Consider the following 16,767-nt stretch of genomic DNA (forward strand, 5'->3'; position numbering starts at 1 on the left):
TACATAAAATAGCAGTGTATCTTCCAGCATTTCCTGTACCCTACTCTATTTTCTGTCTGTAGCACTCAAAACCATCTGGCATACATACTAATTGATTTATTACATTTATCGTCTGTCTCCCCCCAGTAGGATGTTCAAGTTCCATGAGGGTAGAGTGTTTATTTTGTTCACTGGTATATACCCAGAAAAACAGAAGTATCTGGCTCTAAATGAATATTGGTTGATTGAATTCATGAATTAGGCAAGTGAGGCAGTTAGTCTCAGAGGTTATAAGATTTAACTTCTCATTCTGAGAATGGGAGATTGGAACCTTTTGATTCCTACTTAACATTGTATCACATGGCCACTCAAATCAGTGTTTATAGATGAATGGGTACTTAGTTTAAATAGAATTTAGCTTATTTGTGTATGACAGAACATTAACCTATGTTGCTTTTTTTCCCCTCCTAATGTAGATGCCAGAAGAAGAAGCTTTCTGTGTATTTGTTAAATTAATGCAAGATTATAGACTTCGTGAACTTTTTAAACCAAGTATGGCAGAATTGGGCCTTTGTATGTACCAGTTTGAATGCATGATACAGGTAAAATTGTAGTTTTTTTTTTTTTTTAAGATTTTATTTATTTGACAGAGAGAGACACAGAGAGAGAGGGAACACAAGCAGGGGCAGAGGGAGAGGGAGAAGCAATCCCGCGGAGCAGGGAGCCCGACAAGGGGCTCGATCCCAGGACCCTGGGATCATGACCTGAGCCGAAGGCAGATGCTTAACGACTGAGCCACCCAGGCACCCCTAAAATTGTAGTGTTAACAAAAAGGCATATTGCGTTTATATTTGTGTCATCTTGGTTTGAGTGACAACTAAGCAAATTTAATGTTAAAAGCATTATAGCAATTGAAAAATCAGTGTTTTAATCATGTGATCATTTGTTCGTTGGTTAACACAGTTTAGACCTACTTCCCAGTTAGATACTGTTTACAGGTAGATCACAGTCTGGAACTTGACTGCAGTTTTCATATTCAGACTTTAAGCATTTGTTCCAAATCTATCACAACCACATTGCCTAAATGCATGAGTTTCCTTTTTATGCCCTATTGTATTCTGTTGTTAAATAGACTGTGCTCTCATAGGAGCTTATGACATTATGACACTGACATCAGTTCATTTCCTTTGAGACTTGGCTGTTCTGGTTCTTTCAGTCCTTTCTCCTACCTTTCCCTTTTTATCTCACTCTTTTGCTAGCCTGTAATCTTTTCTTAAAATAAGGCTTTTATGTTGCTAGTTTAAGACCAAGAGTCTAGTGACTGTGTGAGGGTATATAGAAGAGGAGGAGAGGAATCAAAATCAAGTGAAAAATATATTTTGGAATATTTTACCTTTCTGGAGTTAATTTACATATATATAGTAGAGATATATATATTATTAACTAATATATTATATACTAATAATATATATAGTAAGCTATATATATATATATATATTTTTAAGATTATATTTATTTGACAGAAAGAGAGAGAGCACAGATAGGCAGAGTGGCAGGCAGAGGGAGAGGGAGAAGTAGGCTCTCCACAGAGCAGAGAGCCCGACGAAGGGCTCGATCCCAGGACCCTGGGATCATGACCTGAGCCGAAGATAGCTTCTTAACTGACTGAGCCACCCAGGTGCCCCTATAGTAAACTATAAATATATAAATTAGTTTACTGTATTGTCCGGTAATATAATGGTGTATTTTCATTTACTTAAATTTCAATTAGATAAGCAGAACTTAAGAATATAGGTTAATGATTCACCTGACATGAGAACCACTTTTACAAGTCTCCTTTTCCCTGGCAGCCTTACCTACAAGAATTTTAAAATGCTTTCCTTTGTATGTGTGGTGGGGACAAAAAGGGATATGCAAAATGTTGGCACATTTTAAAGAAGACAAAGTAGGTCTTGAGATGATTCTTAGTTAAAGTTTTCTTTCTGAAATAGTAGGCTTTTTTAAAAAAGATTTTATTTATTTATTTGAGAGAGAGAGCATGAGTGTGCATGAGGGGGTGGGGTAGAGGGAGAGGGAGAAGTGGACTCCCTGCTGAGCAGGGAGCTTGATGTGGGACTGGGAGATCACACTGACTTGAGCCACGCAGGGACCCACGTAGGCTTGTTTTTAACCAACCTTAATCTCTCGTGGTTTATTTTCAGTTAATGTGTCATTTATGTTTTGAATTACTAGAATTGAGGAAGCATCTGTATTTTAAGTGAGAAGGTAGGAAGGTAATCAGTGGTAGATAGCACATGAATGTGTTTCAGTATAGCATTTCTTTCCTTTAAAAAAATTTTTTTGGAATTATTATAGTTTATAGAAAAGTATTGAGAATATCAGACCCCATGTTCCTACCAACATGATTAAACAAATATTAAAGTTTTATTTACTTGTTTTGTTATTTTTATTAATAAATGTTACAGATACAGCCTAAGTTCTAACTCCACATCCTTTTCCCCTTCTTCCCTTCCCTGATAGTAACCATCATCCTGAATGTATCAATTTCTACATCTTAACTTTTTTTTTTTAAAGATTTTGTTTATTTATTTGACAGAGAGAGAGAGACAGTGAGAGAGGGAACACAAGCAGGGGGAGTGGGAGAGGGAGAAGCAGGCTTCCCGCCAAGCAGGGAGCCCGATGCGGGGCTCCATCCCAGGACCCTGGGATCATGACCCAAGCCGAAGGCAGACGCTTAATGACTGAGCCACCGAGGCGCTCCACATCTTAACTTTTCTAAGTGATGCCTGATCTTTGTGTTTGATATAGGCTTATCTCGTATACACACAGTAATCTGGTTTGAAATGCTCAATTTTACTGTGTTTTAATTAATTCTTTTCTTCTCTTTAGGAGCATCTTCCAGAGCTCTTTGTGCATTTTCAGTCTCAGAGTTTTCATACCTCAATGTATGCATCATCCTGGTTTCTGACTATCTTTCTTACGACTTTTCCATTACCAATTGCAACAAGGATATTTGATATCTTTATGTCCGAGGTAAGCTAATGGGCAGGCTGAGCAAAGGAATCATTGGGTTAATCATTAGTGCAAAGCAGTGAGGAGCCATGTGTTCCATACTAAACTACTTACTTTGATATTCTCCTTTAAACCTGTAATAACCCTATCAAGTACTGTTAGTACATTTAATAGATGATAGATGAGGAAGCTGAGACTTACTGGAAGGTTAAGTAGCTTGTCTGTGGACACACAGCACATAAGTAGTGTAGTAACCATCGTTCAAATAGGCAGTCGAAATCTGGAGCCCACACTCTTAAACCTCTGTATCACCTCCTGATTGATTTAGTGAGAATTAGTGAGAAGTGAAATTTGCCTTACAGTTAATATTATTGCTCTGCATCTGTTACCCAAAGAGCAAGAAGTAATGAATATATTTTTTTTCTATTCCGTGAATATATTGCAGGTTTAATTGTCATTGTCATGTTGTAGTCATCTTTTGTCTTTTATTCTATATTTTGGATGAGAAGGTAGGCAGGTTAGGTGACAAATTGTAGGTAGCACTTGAAAGTGTTATTAATCAGTATTAATAAAGGCTGGCTGGCTCAGCCGGGAGAGCATGTGATTCTTGATCTCAGGGTCGTAGAGCTTACTTAAAAATAAATAAAATAAATAAATAAATAAATAAATAGATAGATAGATAGATAGAATATCTTAATCAAACCCAGTGTTAATTGTTGTTAATTACATCTTGGGAAGATTAGCTTATATTACCTAGTTAAATTAGTTTAGTTTGGAGCCAGGAAACTGTGATTTGTGTGCTGACCCTACTGGTTCAGGTACTAAAACTGTCCTTCCACTTATTTTTGTAAATAGTTTTCTTGGAACATAGCCATGCCCATTTGTTGTGTTATCTCCGTCTGCTTTTGGTCTTAGTGGCAGAGTTGAATTGTGACAGTAACCACATAGCCTACAAAGCCTAAAATATTTGCTATCTGACTTTTTACAAAAAAAGTTTGCCAGTTCTAGTAAGACAAATATTTACCTTAGTATTCTTTTGAATGATTAGTTTTTGTCAATGGAAGAGTAAGACAAATTTGGCTTTATAAAAATGTGTTTCCACAGGGTTTAGAAATAGTGTTTCGAGTAGGATTAGCACTTCTTCAAATGAATCAGGCAGAACTGATGCAACTTGACATGGAAGGGATGTTACAGGTAGGTCAGTTCATGATTTCTTGAGTGTCTTTAGATTTTACTCTTAATTAGTCAGTAATAAACAGCACTAAGTAGTTCTTATACTTTGCTTATGTTTTATTAGCACTTTCAGAAGGTCATTCCACATCAGTTTGATGGTGGTCCAGACAAATTAATCCAGGCAGCTTACCAAGTCAAATATAACTCAAAAAAAATGAAAAAGTAAGTATTTTATATTTTGGTTTTTAGTCATGGGTGTTTGTTGAAGCATATAGGAGATTAAATAGAAGTGTCAAAACAGTCCAATGATAAGTGCAGTTTTCTTCCTCAGTTTATAGAACTGTAGCATTTTATTTGGTGGTACTGGTTTCAATATAACATTAATGTTGGAATTTCATACTTCTCTTAGTAGTGGTGCTTGTGACCATTATATATTACCTGTGAAACTCCCCTTTCCCATTCCACATTGACTGGAATTAGGAACCTGTGAGTGTGCTGTTATTTTGAAAACCACTTCTGTGGTGTGATCCAACTTCACTGACATTCTTTTTTGCTCAACCCCAGACTGTAACTTAAGTTCAGGATTAGTCTAACCAACAAGGTAGATATGAGGTATAGATTGAGAATTTAAGTTTTTTTTTTTAAAGATTTTATTTTTATTTTGATAGAGAGAGACACAGCAAGAGAGGGAACACAAGCAGGGGGAGTGGGGTAGGGAGAAATAGGGAGAAACAGGCTTCCTGCCGAGCTGGGAACCCAATGTGGGACTCGATCCCAGGACCCTGGGACCATGCTGAGCCAAAGGCAGATGCTTAACGACTGAGCCACCCAAGTGCCCTAAGTTTTTTTTTTTTTAATTGTGTATTATTTTCTAATGAAACTTTTCTTGTTATATATTTAATGGAAGTCCAAGGTAAGCAGTCTTGGCTCCCAAAGATTTTTTGAAATATGGTAAAGGTATTAAGAATGACAGCTCTTGTTCTTCCAGCTTCTGGTATTTAAATAAATCTTAGCCAGAGGTCATAATTACCATTCCTGACACTATTTTCTGTGGTACAAGATACTTTAAAATAATAGCAATACTATATGCTAACAGTTCTCAGTATCTTCACTGCTGTAACATAAAATTCCATTCACATGTATGACATACTCCCATGGATGTTCCTACCCAGGAAATATATTAGAATATGAGTGAGAATTATGTTATTAAAATTAGCTCTAGGGGCACCTAGGTGGCTCAGTCTGAGGTTAAGCGTCTGCCTTCAGCTCAGGTCATGATCTTGGGTCCTGGGATCGAGTCCCCCATCGGGCTCTCTGCTCAGTGGGGAGTTTGCTTTTCCCTCTCCCTCTGACCCTCCTCCCTGCTTGTGCTTGCTCTCTCTCTCTCAAATAAATAAATGAAATCTTATAAATAAATAAAATCAGATCTAATTCACAAAAACAAGCCAATTTATGAGCTTTCACTATTATTATTAATAAATTACTTGTGAAATTACACCATGATGTTGAGACATTATTGACCAAAAAGCAATTCTGTTCTATAATTGATAAAACCTTTAGGGGCCATGTCAACTTCCAGCTCTTGGTAAAACCACATTTAAATCACACTAGCCAAAAAGAGAATTTATTTTACTTTAATTACAGAGAACAACATAACTGATTTTCCTTTTAGATTTTATTTATCACCATTATAATCCCATTTCTGAAATTCTGGTTATGCTATTTACTTATCAAACTTACGACCCTCTAGTTCTTTCACTCTCTTACTCATACAATATCTCTGTTCCACTTAAGATCTCTACTCTGATGTTAAATAGCCTCCTCTGATCCAAATAAGCATACTTCATCTGATGTTTTGTACCCTGTGTTCATGTAGCCAAGTGTCAGAGAACATTGCATAAACAAATTGCTGGCAGTAAGTTGTATCTGCATTGTCACTTCATGTGTATTTTTATTGACCTTGATTAATTATCCCATTCCCCATGGTGATTATTTCAAACTTTGCCATTTTTCCCAGATTCTGTGCCCATTTTGCCCTGTCTAACTCTTTGGCAGGCTATTTTGCTTGTTAATTCATCAGCCATCATTTTTCAAGCTCTCTGAACTTTTTCTCCTATAATTTCCAGCTTATAGAGTTAGCCATATTTCTTTTCTTCCCTTTTCAGAATGTAGTATTTCTGTGCCTTTACAGTGCTAATTCAGGATGTTATTTCCATCTCTTCCAGGTCCTTGCTCCACTAGTTTTTTCTACTTTTATCTTCATCCCTTCCTTCTGTTTCATTTTCTTCAATGTACAAAGGTATTTTTGAGTTCTGACTTAAAAACAACAAAACAAAACCTACCTCAACATAGCATTTCATTCTCCTTTTATGAAACTTAATTGTGAAGGAAAGAATAGTTTACTCATTAGCTCCAGATCATATTTCATCTGCCATTTTTTTTTTCATTTGGGACATTTTTCAAATATACAGAGAGACACTGGAATAATAAAGAAATATCCATATGCTTATCATCTAGATTTAAAGTTAATATTCATCTTTTTAAAAATTTTAATTCCAATATAGTTAATAACACACAGTGTTATATTAGTTTCAGGTATACAATATAATGATTCAGCATTAATATTTTGTCATTTACTTCATCTACTTTCTTAGTGGATAAAATTATATTTTTCTGAAAGTAAATTACAGAATTCATGACATTTCACTCCTTCAGTATTCAGTATATAAAGCAGGATGAAGGACATAGAGTGATGGGGTGCTATTTTAGGTAGAGCACTCAAGGATAGAGCACATAGACTGATAAGGTACCATTTGAGCAGACACCTGAGAGAAATGAGAGAGCAAACCATGTGATAGTATTCCATGCTGAGAGAACAGTAAATGTAATGACTAAGGCCAGAATGTGAGCGATACGTTTTGGGTTTTTTTTTTTTAATTTTAAAAAATTTTTCTTTTTTTTTTTTGTGATCAATATGTTTAAAGAATAGCAAAAAGCCAGTGTGACTGTAGCATAGGTAAATAGGAGTGTGTTGGCCAATGAAATCCAAAACATAGTAGGGAGCAAGGGGTATTTAAAGCTGGGCTGTTTTATAAGGTAGTTACTACCTACATGTGGCTATTTAAATTTTAAAAACTAAAGATTAATTCATCAGTTATATTAGCCACATTTCAAGTGCTCATTGTCACTTAGATTTGGCTAGTGGCTACCATATTAGACAGCATAGATCTAAAACATTTTCACTGTTGGTAAAGATCTGTTGGACATGTTGGCCTCCTCAGGGACCAGACTTATATTTTTAAGTCTAAGGGAAACCATTAGAGAATTTTGACAAAAGTGACATCACCTTATTTCAAAATTTCACTTTTTGCTGTCTAGAAGAGTAGGTAGCGGTTGGCCAAGTGAAGAGAAGGCAGGCATTTTAGGCAGAAAGGTAGTATGTACAAAGGCTCAGAGGTTCCTTTAAGACAAGAAATTTGTAAGCAATTATTCTTAGGTTTTTTTGTTGTAATTTTTTTTTCTTTTTTTAAGATTTTATTTATGGGGCGCCTGGGTGGCTCAGTCGTTAAGCATCTGCCTTCGGCTCAGGTCATGATCCCAGGGTCCTGGGATCGAGCCCCGCATCGGGCTCCCTGCTCGGCGGGAAGCCTGCTTCTCCCTCTCCCACTCCCCCTGCTTGTGTTCCCTCTCTCGCTGTCTCTTTCTCTGTCAAATAATTAAATAAAATCTTAAAAATAAATAAATAAATAAATAAATAAATAAATAAATATTTTGTTTTATTTTTTTATTTTTTAAAGATTTTATTTATTCATTTGAGACATAGGGATACAGAGAGAGAGAGAGAGCATGAGCAGGGAGAGAGGCAGAGGGAGAGGGAGAAGCAGGCTCCCCGCTGAGCAGGGAGCCCAATGCGGGGCTCCATCCCAGGACGCTGGGATCATGACCTGAGCCAAAGGCAGACGCTTAACCATCTGAGCCACCCAGGCGCCCCAAGATTTTATTTATTTTTTGACAGAGAGACAGCGAGAGAGGGAACACAAGCAGGGGGAGTGGGAGAGGGAAAAGCAGACCTCCCGCTGAGCAGGGAGTCCGATGCGGGGCTGGATCCCAGGACTCTGGGATCATGAGCTGAGCTGAAGGCAGACGCTTAACGACTGAGCCACCCAGGTGCCCCTGTTGTTGTAATTTTTATTTTGGTATACTTTTAAACTTTTAAAAAAGTTATAAATAATATGTGTGTGTGTAAGTAAAACCCATACCCATTTTTAGGGGATCCATTTGAGAGTAAGTTAAGATACTGTGCCCTTTTTTCTTAAATACTTGAATGAATGTGTACTTCCTAAGAACAAGGACTTTTATTTTTTTAGCAGAACCCAATAGTTAATCAAAATCAGGAAATTATCATAGATACAGTACTATTACCAAATTCCCAAAGCATGTTCACGTTTTATCCCTTTTCTCAGTTAATACTCTTTGTAAGTCCCCCCTTTCAGACCCCTGCCTAATCCTCTCTCCTGTCCACTCCCTACCCCTCACCTCCTGGGTTTTGGATCCACTTTAAGTACTCCAGGATCATGTATTGCATTAATTGTGTCAGATCAATCTCCTTTAATCTGAAACACTCCCTCCACTCTTCTTGTATGTCTTGACCTTGATACATTTAAAGAGTACAAGCTAGTTATTTTGTGGAAAATCCCACAGTTTGGGTTTTTCTTGCATTTCCTCATGAGTAGATTCACGTTGTGCATTTTTGGCAGGTATACCAATGATGTGTCTTTTCAATTAACCATGCAGTGGGTGCATGATAATGGTTTACCTCAGAATTGATGATGGTATCTCTAATCATTGGGTTAAGGTGATGTCTGCCAAGTTTAACTACAATAAAGTTATTATTTTGTCTTCTATTATTATTTGTTTCCAGATGCTTTGAGATTATATACTATCCTGTTCCTTACCACAACTTCTTTCACCAGATTTACATCCACTTAAGATTTTCTCACTCTCCCATTCCTTCTGTATTAATTGGCATTCTACTGTAAGGAAGAGCTTTTCCTTTTCTCTAATATATTTATTCATTTATTTATATAAGTGTGAATTTGTGGGCTCTTTTTTTATTTGGTGAATTATAATTCATTATTCTCCAGTTATCCCTGCTTTGTCCAGTAGGAGTCCTTTCAAGCTGGCTGTTGTGTCCTTTTGACATGTCCCCATGGTTCTTTGAGAATTTCCTTATTTTAAGACAACAAAAAGCTCTAGGCTCATCTTGTCTCTTACCTGCTCCTGCACAGGAGCAAGTCATTTCTCCAAAGAGCCTTGATTTCTTTTAGTAAGCTTTTAAAATGTTGCCTGAAGGTAATGGATAGACACTGAAGCAGTTGGCCTCTGGGAGTGGCATGATCCAAATCAACATTCTAAAAATGTCATCCTGGTAATAGTGTGCAGAAGAGATTGAATTATGAAACTGGCAGTAGAGAGAACAATTATGAGGTTCCTTTAGTAATTAAGGCAAGATATAATGAAGGCCTAAAAATGCTGCCAATAAAAGAATGATGTAGCTCTGTAGTTTCTTTGAAGTCGCTTTGTAGAAACCTTATAAGCACACCTTGGCCAGCTGATCAAGGTCAATATCAATAGTGATATCCTGGTGATAATTTGTACCCTTGATATGATGTGATGAAAATGGGACTGACTTCTGTGGTCTTCTTCCTCCAAACCCATAACCTCAATACAATCATGAACAAACATAAGAGAAATCCCAATTGAGGAATAGTCTTCAAAATACCTGACCAGTACTTCTCAAACAAAGTCATCAAAAACATGGAAGGTCTTAGAAATTGTCACAGCCAAGAGGAGCCTAAGAAGACATGGCAACTTAATGTAATGTGATTCCCTGGATGGGATCCTAGAATAGGAGAAGGACATTAGACAAAAATTTAGAAATCTGAATGTAGTATGGACTTTAGTTAACAGTGTATCAATATTAGTTCATTAATTGTTACAAATGTTCTATACTAATGTAAAATGTAAAACAGGAGAAACTGGGGACAAGGTATATGGGAACTCTGTGCTCTTCTCACTTATTTTGTAGATCTAAAACTCTTCTCAAAAATAAAGTTTATTAAAAAACTACTATCAGTGCAGTTGGAGAGGCAATAATATATTTTAGAGCATTGTTAAGAAGGTTGAATTGAACGTGCTTGGTGACTGAATTGGGAAGCAAGGATTAAATGAGGATTTCTAGTGTTTTGTTTTAGGTGCATGAGTGAGTAATGATAACATTTATCACCTAACACATAACAAAATATTCACTTCAAAGTAGGCACTTGTGAAGACTGTAAACTTCAACAGTGCAGCCATTGTTCAAAACATTTTTTACCTCTTTGGAGTCTTTTATAAATTCTTTTGGATATCCTATTCTTTTAGATATACTAAAGTAAGAGACATGGTAGCATACAGTCAAAGGTGTGACCTTAGGCAAGTTTCTCAGTCTTTCGAAGCCTCCAAATGGGCATAACAAGCTGCATTAAAAAGTCAGGTTTGTGGGAGGATTGTGGGAAGATGGAGTAGAAGGCACCAGGAATCTGTCTCCCACCTAGAAAACAATTGCTGTGGCAGAATCTGATGTGACTCTTTTGGAACTCTGGGGCTTATTGAAGCCTTGTAACTTCTAGGAGAAGGCTGCGATGGTGAATTGTGGTTAATTTGGTCAGTTTCAACTCTTAGCACATTAGCACCCCTTAGCACCATCCTGTACCCTTCAGCCACATGGTAAGCAGCTGTGCTTGTATTTCTGGAGCAACTTTCATGCAGCTTGTGGGAACCAGGGTGGGCAAAAATGACCTTGTCTTCTATATATCAGAGATCTGTGTGCTCTGATCAGTGATTGCCGTGCTGTTTCTGATCACAGGTGCAAGAAAGTGAGCAGCCATTGGTGTTGCACCACTTTCCATTGTTGCAAGTCCCCTCTTCCTCCGGCTGAAATAACTACCAAGAGACTTAAAGGGCGTCATCCTTCTCTTCCTTTTATTTTTCTTTTCTCCCCGCTTTTGGGAGCCAGACAGGAAAGACTAGGACATTCAAAAACAACTGCATATTTGGGGGAAATTAGAAAGTGACTGTGTGTGCCCAGGGAAAGGCTCAGAAAAGTCCAGAGACAGTTTACAGCTCAGGTTGATCTTCAGCACAAAGATAGCCTGTAACAATCAAAAAGACAAAATCAATAACAAAAAACAGCAAGCTCTGGGGAGAGGGGAGACTGATTTCCTGAGTTACCACATTACTAGATTCAAATGTCTAGTTTTTAACAAAAATCACAAGGTATATGAAGAAAAGGAAAGTATAGCCCAAAGGAAAAGAATATTGACCCTTGAACAACATGGATTTGAACTGTGCTCATCCATTTATATGCAGATTGTTTTCAATAAATGCAATACAGTACTGCAAATGTATTTTCTCTTATAATTTTCTTAATAACATTTTCTTTTCTCTAGCTACCTTCATCATAAGATTATAGTATATAATATATACAGAATATATGTTGACTGTGCTATTGGTAAGGGTTCCAGTCAACAGTAGTGAAGTTTTTGGAGAGCCAGAAATTATACACAGATTTTCAACTCTCCAGGGGTGTCAGCACTTCTGATTCTCATGTTGTTCAAGGGTCAGCTGTAAATAGAAACTATTATCTGAAAGAGACTTGATGGCAGATAAAGTAGACAGAGACTTTAAAAGAAGCTCAAAGAACTAAAGTAAGAAGTGGGGAAGATTGAGAAAAAGATGAACAAAATGGAAATATTAGTAAAGAGATAGAAAACCTAAAAGGAAACAAAAAAAATTCTGGATCTGAAAAGTCCAGTAACTGAAATGAAAGACTCATAGAGTGATTAAAAATCAGATTTCAGCAGGCAGAAGAATAAGTGAACTTGAAGATAGAATATTGGGAATTACTGAATTTGAGGAACAAAAAGAATAAAGATCAAAGAAAACTGAACAGAGTCAAAGGGGACCAACATACACATTGCAAGAGTCCCAGAAGAAGAGAGAAAGGGTCAGAGAAAATATTTGAAGATATAATGGCTGAAAACTTCCCAAATTTGTTGAAAGACATGAATATAAACATCCAAGAAGCTCCGCGAACTCCAGGTAATGTGAAGTCAAAGAGATCCACACTGAGATACATTATAATCACACTTGCAAAAGACAGAGAAAATCTTGAAAGCAGCAAAAGAGAAGCCAGTCACCACATAAAAGAGGTTCTTAATAAGACTACAAGAGTACAAGCAGAGTTCTCATCATAAACTTTTGAGTCCAAAAAACAGTGGGCCAATATATTCAAAGTGCTAAAAGAAAAAAATTGTCAACCAAGAATCCAAATCTGGCAAAACTGTCCCTTAAAAGTGAGGAAAAATGGGGCGCCTGGGTGGCTCAGTCGTTGGGCGTCTGCCTTCGGCTCAGGTCATGATCCCGGGGTCCTGGGATCGAGCCCCGCATCGGGCTCCCCGCTCCGGGGCGGGAGGCCTGCTTCTCCCTCTCCCTCTGCCCCCGCTTGTGTTCCCTCTCTCGCTGTGTCTCTGTCAAATAAGTAAATAAAATCTTAAAAAAAAAAAAAAAAGTGAAAAAAAATCAAGACATTTTCAGACAAAGATTGAGGGAGCTCATTACCACTAGACCTGCGTTGCAAGAAATGCTTGTTCATGTAGGGTGAAAGGAAAGGACACTAGACAATAATTCAAAGTTGTATAAAGAAATAAAGATTCTAATTAAGGTAAACACATGGGCAATTATAAAAGCTATTATTTTAACAGTGGGTTGTAACTCCACTTTTTGTTTTCTACATGAATTAAGACTAATACATTAAAGAAAACTGGGGTGTCTGGGTGACTCAGTTGAGTGTCTGACTCTTGATTTTGCCTCAGGTCGTGATCTCAGGGTCATGGGACTGAGCCCCATATCGGGCTCTGTGCTTGGGCACGGAGTGTACTTGAGATGCTCTCCCTCTCCCCCTATGTACCTCCCCCTGCTCGCTCACTTTCTCTCTGTCTCTCCCTCTCAAATAAATGAAATACTAAAAAAAGAACAATTACTGGTCTAAAAGCTAGTATTAATGTAATTTTTGTTTGTAACTCCAAATCTTGTTTTCTACATAATTTAAGAGTAGATACTGTATACCTGAAGCTAATATAACACTGTATGTTAACTACACTGGAGTTAAAATTTTAAACATTTTTAAAATATCTTAAAAAGTGATTATGACCAGTGCACATGCATACACAACTAAATCACAAAGAAATGGAAAATCAGAATAGATCTATAAGTAGTAAAGTGATTAAATCAGTAATCAAAAGTCTCTTGAGAAGAAAATCCCTGAACTTGTTGACTTTACTGCTGAATTCTACTACACATTTAAAGAACTAATGTCTTTTTAAACTTTTTCAAAAAATAGGAGGGAATACTTCCTAACTCATTCTGTGAGGCCAGCATTATTACCCTGATAGGAAAACCAGGTAAGGACACACTAGATAAATATCCCTTATAAACATTGATGCAAAAGTCCTCAACAAAATATTGGTAAACCAAATTCAGCAGTGTACTAAAAAGACTATATACCACTACCAAATGGGATTTATTCCTAGAATGCAAGGATAGTTCAACATACAAAAATTGATCAATGTAATATACCACATTAACAGAATGAAGGGAAAAAAACCACAGGATCATCTCAGTTGATACAGAAAATGTATTTGACAAAATTCGGTATCCTTTCGTGATTGAAACACTCAACAGAGAAGGAAAAGAAGGCAACTACCTCAACATAATAAAAGCCATCCATATATGAAAAACCCACAGCAAACATCATACTTGGTGGTAAAAGACTAAACCCTTTTCCTCTAAGATCAGGAACAAGGCAAGAATCGTTGATATTGCCATTTCTATTCAACATAGTACTGGAAGTAGCAAAAGAAATAAAGAGGAAAAGAAATAAAAGTCATCCAAATTGGAAAAGAAAAAATTATCTCGGTTGACAGCATGATCTTATATGTAAAAAAAACCCTTCTACAAAAACAGCTAATAAACGAATGCAGCAAAGTAGCAGATTACAAAGTCAACCCACAAAAAATTAATTGCATTGCTATACCTTAACAATGAAAAGGAAATTAAGAAAGCTATTCCGTTTACAATAGCATCAAAAAGAATAAAATATGTAAGAATTAACTGAGGAAGTGAAAGATGTATACAATGAAAACTGCAGAACATTTCTGAAAGATACTAGAGAAGACATGAATAAAAGCATATTCTATGTTCATTGAGTGGAAGACAATATAATATTGTTAACACATCAGTATTACCCAATGTGATCTACAGAGTTAACTGAAGTCTCTCTTAAAATACCAGTGATATTTTTTGCAGAAATAGAAAATTCCATCCTAAACTTCATAAATAAACTCAAAGGACCCAAATAGCTAAAACCATCTTAAAAAAGAACTATAAAGCTGGAAGACTCATACTTCCTGATTTCCAAACTTAACTACAAAGCTATCATAATCAAAACAGGGTACTAGAATAAAAATGGACATCTAGACCAATGGAATAGAATAGCACTCCAAGAAATAAGCCCTCACATATACGGTCAAATGATTTTTGACAAGGGTGCTAAGACCATTCTGTAGGGAAAGGTCTATCTTTTCAACATATGATGCTGGGAAAACTGTATATCCACCTGCAAAAAAACAAGGTTGGACCCTTATTTAATACCATATGCAAAATATAAGTCAGAATGGATCAAAAATTTAAATGTAAGAACTAAAACTGTAAAACTCTTAGATGAAAACATTGGACAAAAGCTTGGAATTGGATTTGACAATGACTTTTTGGATTTGACACCAAAGCCTCAAGTAACAAAAGACAAAATAGACAAATTGAACTTCATGAAAATTTAAAAATTTTGCACATCTAAGACACTCTCAAAAGTGGAAGAAGATACTTGCAAAGCATGTATTGGATAAATGATTAATACCCGCAGTGTATTGAGAACCCCTAAAACTCAGCAGCAAAAAACACAACTGGATTCAAAAATTGGCAAAGGACTTGAATAGACATTTCTCCAAAGAAGAAATACAAATGACCAATAAGCACATAAAAAGATGCTCAACATAGTTGTGATATAGATGAACCTGTGGGACTTTATGCTAGGTAAAATAAGCCAGTCACAATGGGACAAATACTTTGTGATTCCATATATATGTCAAAATTATAGAGACAAAATGTAAAATGGTTGTTGCCAGGACCTGCTGAGAGGAATGGGGTTTTCTTATTTAAGGGTATAGAATTTCAGTTTCATAAGATGAAAAGCACAGAACAGTGGACATGATGGTGGTGATGGCTGCACAACATTATAAATGTATTTAATACCACTGAACTGTATACCAAAAATGGTTAAGATGGTAAATTTTGCTCTGTGTATTGTATCACCGTAAAAAAAAAAACTTACTGTGAGTTAAATGACATTTTATATATACTAAAAAATAGGTTTTTCTCCTTTGAGGGAGAATTTGATTTTTGACGGCAGCTGTAAGTTTTGGGGGGGCCTAGGTTTGTTAGTATTAGGAGTAGTTAAACTTGTTATTAACATTTTTGGCCCAGAGTAAGATCTGAAAATAACTTGGTGGGAGTAACTTTTATATGGCCTATAAATTTTTGTAAAGATAATCTTACACTTACAGTAGAGTTACAAACATAGTACATTGTATTTGTTTGTCATTTCTTACTCTCCTACAATTAGTGACAATTCTTCAGTCTTTATCTTTTATGACCTTGATACTTCTGAAGTGAGCCAGTCAATGGGTTTGCTGGTTTGAGTTTGATGATTTCTCTTGATTAGACTGAGGATGTACATTCTTGGGAAGGATATCATGGAGGTGAGGTACCCTTCTTAGTAAATCTTAACAGTGCATGATGTCAGCATGTATTATTGGTGGTGTTAACCTTGATCAGTTGGCTCAGGTGCTGTCAGGATACTGTAGTACAAATTTACTATTTTTCCCTTGGTAATATCTAAATATTTTGAGAGAGATACTTTAAGACTCTGCTTATAGTTTTTACTCACTAATTTTAGTGTCTATTGATTTTTCTTGCCTGTGGGAGAATTCAAATGGTGATTTTTAATTTATTTATTTTATTTTTATTTATTATTATTATTATTTAATGGTGATTTTTATATTTGCCTCATTCTTTCTATGTTTAGGAAAAATTTTGTTAGAAAGAGTTGTTCCAGGGCGCCTGTGTGGCTCAGTCAGTTAAGTGTCTGCCTTCAGCTCAGGTCATGATCGCAGGGTCCTGGGATCAAGCCCCATGTCGGGCTCCCTGCTCATCGGGGAGCCTGCTTCTCCCTCTCCCTATGCTGCTCCCCCTGCTTGTTCTCTCTCACTCTCCCAAGTAAATAAATAAAATCTTTAAAAATAAAAAAGAGTTGTTCCTTTTCCCCCATTATAAATTTTACACAATTTTTAGTACTACCATTGTATTTTAATCTGAAGAAGAATGATAGATAGTTCTTTTTATAAGTTTAGGGCTAAATAGAATCTGTAAACTCAGTTCTTTGATGCC

At 36.4% G+C, this 16,767-nt stretch overlaps 1 protein-coding gene across 8 annotated transcripts in view; it reads left to right on the forward strand.

Moving 5' to 3' along the window:
- Nucleotides 1–16,767, forward strand: part of EVI5 (ecotropic viral integration site 5) — a 197,694-nt gene that overhangs the window by 65,699 nt on the left and 115,228 nt on the right. For all 8 annotated transcript variants that reach the window (XM_032423640.1, XM_032423630.1, XM_032423649.1 and 5 more), the window contains exons 6-9: nt 456–581; nt 2,869–3,012; nt 4,096–4,185; nt 4,289–4,386. In XM_032423640.1, coding sequence (XP_032279531.1) covers nt 456–581; nt 2,869–3,012; nt 4,096–4,185; nt 4,289–4,386 — 458 coding nt within the window. The remainder of the gene's footprint in view (nt 1–455; nt 582–2,868; nt 3,013–4,095; nt 4,186–4,288; nt 4,387–16,767) is intronic.

The sequence above is a fragment of the Phoca vitulina genome, unplaced genomic scaffold (genome assembly GCF_004348235.1).
Source record: "Phoca vitulina isolate PV1807 unplaced genomic scaffold, GSC_HSeal_1.0 scaffold2, whole genome shotgun sequence".
In the NCBI taxonomy this organism is placed as follows: Eukaryota; Metazoa; Chordata; class Mammalia; order Carnivora; family Phocidae; genus Phoca; species Phoca vitulina.